The sequence below is a fragment of the Helianthus annuus genome, chromosome 11 (genome assembly GCF_002127325.2).
Source record: "Helianthus annuus cultivar XRQ/B chromosome 11, HanXRQr2.0-SUNRISE, whole genome shotgun sequence".
Taxonomy (NCBI): domain Eukaryota; kingdom Viridiplantae; phylum Streptophyta; class Magnoliopsida; order Asterales; family Asteraceae; genus Helianthus; species Helianthus annuus.
The window spans coordinates 5,612,812-5,620,196 of NC_035443.2; the positions used below are offsets into that span (position 1 = coordinate 5,612,812).

The 7,385-nt window shown below is 39.6% G+C and overlaps 2 protein-coding genes across 2 annotated transcripts; both read left to right on the top strand.

Annotated features, from left to right (window-relative positions):
- The first annotated feature begins 204 nt into the window (after positions 1–204).
- On the top strand, positions 205–6,994 carry LOC110887631. The gene is made up of 5 exons (XM_035979507.1): positions 205–410; positions 576–1,632; positions 5,108–5,488; positions 5,679–5,928; positions 6,015–6,994. The coding sequence occupies exons 2-5, from the start codon at positions 903–905 to the stop codon at positions 6,763–6,765; spliced, it is 2,112 nt and encodes a 703-aa protein (XP_035835400.1). The 5' UTR covers positions 205–410; positions 576–902; the 3' UTR covers positions 6,766–6,994.
- Positions 1,627–3,441, top strand: LOC110889337. The gene is made up of 2 exons (XM_022136850.2): positions 1,627–2,138; positions 2,227–3,441. The coding sequence occupies exons 1-2, from the start codon at positions 1,664–1,666 to the stop codon at positions 3,390–3,392; spliced, it is 1,641 nt and encodes a 546-aa protein (XP_021992542.2). The 5' UTR covers positions 1,627–1,663; the 3' UTR covers positions 3,393–3,441.
- Positions 6,995–7,385: the final 391 nt, after the last annotated feature.

The following is a 7,385-nucleotide window of genomic DNA, read 5'->3' on the forward strand; positions in this document are numbered from 1 at the left end:
ACGGAGGAGACGGTGGATACGGAGGAGACGGTGGATACGGAGGACACGGTGGATACGGAGGAGACGGTGGATACGGAGGAGACCGTGGATACGGAGGAGACCGTGGATACGGAGGAGACGGTGGATACGGAGGAGACGGTGGATACGGAGGAGACCGTGGATACGGAGGAGACGGTGGATACGGAGGAGACGGTGGATACGGAGGGGACGGTGGATATGGTGGATACGGTGGATACGGGGGATACGGTGGATACGGAGGAGACGGTGATCATCAGCAATTCATTTCCCCGGGCACTCCTTATGTTCATCAAAACAATTCGGACGTTGGAGGATATGGTGGTTATGGTGGATATGGTAGATATGGTAGTGAAGCACCTCCCATTCTGGACAGTCTGTACTTAAAAAAGACGGTATAAATTACTATTTTATTATTAATATTTTATTATTATTAATTTTATTATTATTATTTTTATTATATTATTATTATTATTATATTATTATTATTATTATTATTATTATTATTATTATTATTATTATTATTATTATTATTATTATTATTATTGTCGATGTTACAGGTTTTCAACTCCTTAGATGAACTAAAGAAACGGATACAAGAAATAGCAAATGCGGATGGTTTCGTTATTGTCACCCGTCGATCAAAGAAAATCGGGGGAAGAACCGGGAGGGTATGGCTTGAATGTGATCGTGGTGGTGAGCACCAGAGTACAGCAACACTTAGAAAAGCTGGAAGCAAAAAAACCGGTTGCCCGTTTTACCTGCTGGCTGTCCGAAACCACCCGTATGAAACCTGGGAGATAAAAGACGGAACAATTGAACATAACCACGAACTTTGTGAGGACCTGTCGGCCCACGCGTTTGTGCGAAGGTTTACTCCAAGCGAAATGAAACTGATCGAGCAGCTGACAGCTCAAAACATGGAGCCGCGCAAAATATTTCAAACGATAAGGAAGCAGGACCCCGACAGGTTTCATGTTCAGAAAGACGTTCAAAACGTTGTAGCGAAGATTAGAGCCGAACAAAGACAAGGATTGACTCCCATGCAGTCACTAGAAAATGTGCTGATGAAGAACGACTTTATTTACGAGATCCGGGAAGAACCCGGAACAGAGATCGTAACAGAGATCTTCTTTCTTCATCGGGACTCGAGAGTCTTGTGGCGTGCATTCCCCCACGTCATGATGATCGATGCAACGTACAAGACAAACATATACAATATGCCCTTTATCCAGATTGTTGGTATGACGCCTACCAACAAATCGTTTATTATCGCGCATGCCGTTGTTAGTAAAGAACGGGGTGATAACTTTGTGTGGGTGCTTGAGAGGGTTAAGGCAATGTTGGATGAATGTATGGAGCCACGTGTGATTTTAACGGATAGAGACCTAGCCCTTATGGGCGCGTGTGCTAAAGTATTTCCAGACGCCTCCAGGCTTCTTTGCAGGTGGCACATACAACAGAATGTTATGAAGCACTGCAAGGGTGCCTTCACAGACGACGACTGGAAGACATTTTTGTCATTCTGGGGTTCATTGATTGAGTCTCCATCCATACCCATCTACGACTACCACTTGCGCAACATGCGAAAGCGACTTGTGGAGTGCAAACGTTCTAGTAAGTTTTTCTAATAACATACGACTCACCTATGCAAATTTTATTAAATTATTTTTACTTTTTAGGAGTCTTCAAATACGTGTACGATAACTGGCTAAAAGACTACAAGGAGATGTTTGTCTTTGCGTGGACTGATAAGAGGCGCAACTTTGGTAATCGTACTACAAACAGAGTTGAGAGCCAACATGCCAACTTAAAGAGATACGTCGAAGATAGGAGCTCGCTGGACCGTATAGTTGGTTGTGTCCGGGATATAGTTGAGACACAGTTCGGTGAAATAAGGAAGACTTTTCGAGAAAGCATCGAAAAAACAATGAAACACCACAAACACCCGATGTTTCAACACCTACTTGGAAAAGTATCCCACAAAGCCCTTGACTTGTTGCATGGAGAGGCAATTAGGAGGCTAGATGTCTTGGAGCGCTTTAATTCATCATGTGGTTGCCAAATGTGGCACAGCTGTGGGTTGCCCTGTGCTTGTAGGATAGAAAAGTACATGCGTGAAGGTAATAATTATTGAACGTCGTACAACACTTGTGTGATATATTTCCTTTCCTTCATTTTACCTAAACAATATTGTTTTTAACCGTGCAGAGCATCCGATTCAACTCGAAGACATAGACGTCTTCTGGCGGAAACTTAACTTCCAAAGTTGTAAATTGATAGACGACTCCCTTGACGTGGTCGAAGAGCTAGATGTTGTTAGACAACAATTACAGTCGCACCCTCCAGCTCAGCAAAAAAGCCTGCTTTCAAAGATTAAAGCGGTGTTGACTCCAACGAAATCTACCAAGAAACCACCGGTTGTCCAACAAAATACTCGTGGCCGACCAACAACAAAGCAGGTACAAGAAAGGTTGGACGAGGCCTCTCGTATAGATGAAGAATTGAGGAGAAGCTCCTTCGGTGATGCAAACACGTGCTTTGAAGGTTCACGACAAAGTAAGTACGATAAACCTCGCCACAGCTCGTACGTTCCGTCTCAAGCCTCACAACAGTCGGTTATAAGGTCCCAAAAACCCAAAGCGACCCTAAGCCGTTCAAAGAGTTCTAAGAAGAAAGAGACACGAGATGATCACGGTTTTCCTTTAATCATTGGGGACGAGTACGTGGGAATCATCGAACGGTTTAAGTCTGACATTCCGCCAGTGTTCCATCCGTACGTCTCGTGCATACGAGATGTGATGCCGGACGGTCATTGTGGGTTTCGGTCTGTGGCTGTGGGCTTAGGGATGGATCAGAGTTCATGGGGGCGTATTAGAAGGGACCTTGTCCAAGAAATGGATCAGAACGAATCGATCTGGTTCCCAATATTTGAAGCATGGGCTGCAGGTTATTTTTACACGCATCGTCAGGGCCTAATTTGGGATTCAGTGGCCGGTTGTGGGGAGAATCACTGGATGGACTTCCCCTTTGCAGGACTTCTTATTGCACAAACGTACGGTATCGGGGTGCACCTGTTAACGACAACCATGGGTGCGAGTTCCACTTACTTCCCAATACTAAGTCCTCCGGCTAATCAACAACCATTATTCATAACGCTTACACATGTTAACGAGAACCACTTCATACATGTTAAGCTGGAAGGGGATTATCCTATGCCACCAGCACACGGGCTATGGTTGACCCACCGAAGACCCCACACAGAACAATGGGAAGATATGTACTTGCCACGTCTAGAATGGTATACATCGATAATGAATCCTCGACCAAGATCAAACCCCAGTCTTAATTACATAGATAGTTACACGGAAGAATGATTTTTGTAATTAATAGTATTTTTTTGGAATTAATAGAATTTTTTTGTAATTATTAGTATTTTTTTTGTAATTAATAGAATTTTTTTGTAATTATTAGTATTTTTTTATAATTATTAGTATTTTTTTGTAATTAATAGTATTTTTTTTGGAATTAATAGTGTAACTTTGTAATTAATAGTATTTTTTTTGTAATGAATAATATTTTTTTGGAATTAATAGTATTTTTTTAAATTTTTCTACAAAAAAAAAACTATACGCTTCGTATAGAACTAGACTCCTCGTATCATATTGCACAAAAGACCATTTAGCCCCTGATAGGCCCCCAATAGAGGCTTATTCCAGGGGCTCAAAGGTAATTTTACACCAACCAGACGCCTCGTACAGACCTGTACGAGGAGTACAGTTGAGCGGGATTTTGAAAATTCAATTTTTGAATATCTGAAATTCAAAATTTGAATTTTTTGAAAGTAGACGCTTCGTACAGACCTGTACGGGGCGTCTCTTTGAGCGGTTTAAATTTGAATTTTGAATTTGAATTTTGAAAATCATTTTAGTTAATTACTATTTTACCCCTGATATGCCCCCAGTATAGCCACTTAGCAGGGGCTAAAAGGTAATTTCAAAATTGTACGACTCGTACAGACCTGTACGAGGAGTACAGTTGAGGCGGTTACTTTTTGCCATTTCTTTTTTTAATTAATAAAATGTATTATTAAATTACCATTATGCCCCTGTTTACCCCTTAGTATAGCCTTTTTTCAGGGGCAAAATGGTAATTAACCATTCCAGAAATATCTTTTTGGAATGGTTAATTACCATTTTGCCCCTGATAAAAGGCTATACTAAGGGTAAAACAGGGGCAAAAATGTCATTTAGCAAAAAGCATAGACGCCTCGTATAGCTCTATACGAGGCGTCTAGGCTTCGTATAACACAGGGGGGGGGCCTAGACGACACAGATCACACACACAAACAAAAACACACACATATACGGTGCATTCGGATCTATACGCCTCGTACGTATTTCAACCGTATTTTTGAAGAATCGAAGCATCACCGGTACGTATTTCATCCCGTAGTTAAGTATTTTTGTCTCGTTTATGCCTTTAGACCGTAGGTTTGCCCTAAAAGTTGAATTTGGTTGGGTTTTGGGGGTTTGATGTTGATGATGATGAAGAACTTGTGGAACAGGACGCTGAGTATAGCCCTATACGAGGGCTATACGAGGGTCTGTTTTTTTTTTTTTTTTTTTTTTTATTAATTATATTATTATTATTATTTATTAATTATTATTAAATATTATTATTATTTATTAATTATATTATTAAATATTATTATTATTATTATTATTTATTAATTATTATTATTAAAAACATTATTATTAATATTATTATTATTTATTTATTTATTTATTTATTTATATTATTATTATTATTAATTATTGTTATTGTTATTAATATTATTATTTATTATTTATTATTTATTTATTTATATTATTATTATTATTAATTATTGTTATTGTTATTAATATTATTATTTATTATTTATTATTTATTATTATTAATTATTGTTATTGTTATTAATATTATTATTTATTATTTATTATTTATTATTATTAATTATTAATTATTGTTATTGTTATTAATATTATTATTTATTATTTATTATTTATTATTTATTATTTATTAATATTATTATTATTGTATACGTATACAGTATTTATTATGGAGGACGATCTGATGCCGGGCGATGACATGCACATAGAGCCGGTTCAGCAGGGTCCACGACGGAGACAGCGACCGCCTGTGGATACGTTGCAGGGGCATCCCTATCTAGAGTTTCCCGACGGCACTGACGCCGCCCGTCATTGCCAGAAGCTTAGGAGGATGCACGTTGGATCGCATGCATCGATCGACTGGGATGCGATGGAGGAGATTGCTGAGACGCCGAGAGTGCGTCGGTTTATACCTATCGATTCCCCGTGGCATCGTCTTTTTGATTTGGCGCACACGCCGACCTACAGGGAGCTGCTGGTCGAGTTCATTTCGTCATTCACATTTCACCCTCCTGGGGAGCCAGTGCCGATTCCGTACCCAGGTGAATGTTATTGATATTTATTTATTTATTTATTAATATTATTTATTTATTTATTTATTTATTTATTTATTTCTTTATATTATTATTATTATTATTATTATTAATTATTGTTATTGTTATTAATATTATTATTATTATTTATTATTTATTATTTATTATTATATTGTTTTATTTATGATTCCGTACCCAGGTGCTCCCCCTCCGCCTGAGGTTTCTTTCAGGCTTGCTGGCGTTCAGCGTTCGATGACGCTAGCAGAGTTTGCGGTGCGCTCTGGTTTATACATGCAGGAGGAGATCGAGACTGAGATCTACACAGCGGGGCTAGTGGTGGTTGAAAAACCCACTCTTGTTGGGTTTTGGCAGGTGATTGCGGGGGCGGATCATTGGGAGCATGACAAGTCGAAGGGGAGGGTGTCGTTTGTTAGCGACCCACTATACAGGTATGTACGTTTATTATTGCAATTATTGTGATTATATGCACTGTTTATTAATCTCTGTTTTTGTATTTCGCTAACACTATCTGCAGGTATCTGCACCATTTGCTCGCCACTTCTATATCAGCGCGCGGCTACAGCCGTGAGTGGTGTACGACCACAGATCTTTTTTTCCTATATTGTTTGTTGTATAGGAGGCCGTGCGCGCTAGCACACGGTCTAGCCCAGTACTTCGCCTCCGGCCATCACCGGCAGGAGCGCGGATTTTTGTATGGCGGGGCGTACGTGACCGTCATTGCCCGTTCATTTGGCCTCGTACCACATCAGGACCCACATCTACGGACGCCGGCCATCATGCCGACGCGGATGGGTATGCCGTCGCTATGGGGGATGAGGGTTATCAAGAGGTTCCCGGTTGGCCCGCGGTTTAAAAACCGCGAGGGGGGCGTATGGAGAGAGGAGGACCTACCAGAGCATTTCGAGGACGTTCATCCTCCTGCAGATCCTGCTGATGTAGTGCCCGTGGAGGACCCTCCGGAGGATCTAGACGGTGCAGCGGGGCCACAGCCACCGCCACCTGCCGGGGCACCTCAGTTTCCACGTCACGCTATTCGAGGTGGTGCCCCAGGAGCTGCACTACATCCGGATGTACGAGCCAGGCTTGACAGGCTCGACGATTTGGTAGGTTGGTTGGTACGGGCGGAGCAGGATAGACGAGAGAGAGAGGGATTACCCCCGATACCGCTTCCACCGGTTCGAGCACCACATCAGCAGCAGCAGCCGCAGCAGCAGCACCAGCCGCAGCAGCAGCATCAGGATTCAGATTCGGATTTTGATGCATAGACCTGTTGTTGTTTTTATTGTTATTGTGGATGTACAAACTTATCTTCTATATTTTTGTTATGGATGTAAACAGTTATCTTATATATGTCATATTTATGTTTGTTTTCAGTTATTCGGTTACTCAATGATTGTTCTCTTAAATTTAGATAATACGGAAACAATATAACCCCTGAATATAATACGGAAACAATATTTGAAAGAAATAAAATTTTAATCGAAAGAATAATATTTAAAAAAGTAAAATGTTAAAAACAATATAATATATTTAAAGAGCCGATTTTTAAAATAGTTGATTTAATCGACGCTGAAACAAAAAATTTTTTTAAACTTTTTATATTGTAAAAAACAAAAAAAAAACAAAACTTTTTTAAAAATAAAAAAAAAACGATTTTTAAAGGCAAATAGTTAATTTTTAAAAAACAACAACTTTTTATAGTGTAAAAAAGAAAAAAAAACTTTTTTTAAAACCTAAAAAAATTTCATCAAAAAAACAAATCTTCAAAAACCATCCAAAAAACCAACCCAAAACCCACCAAAACACCCCTCATTTCAGCCAAAAAAAACTTCCAAACGGAGACGCCTCGTATAGACCAAGACCCCGCGTATAGGGTTCCTTAAAC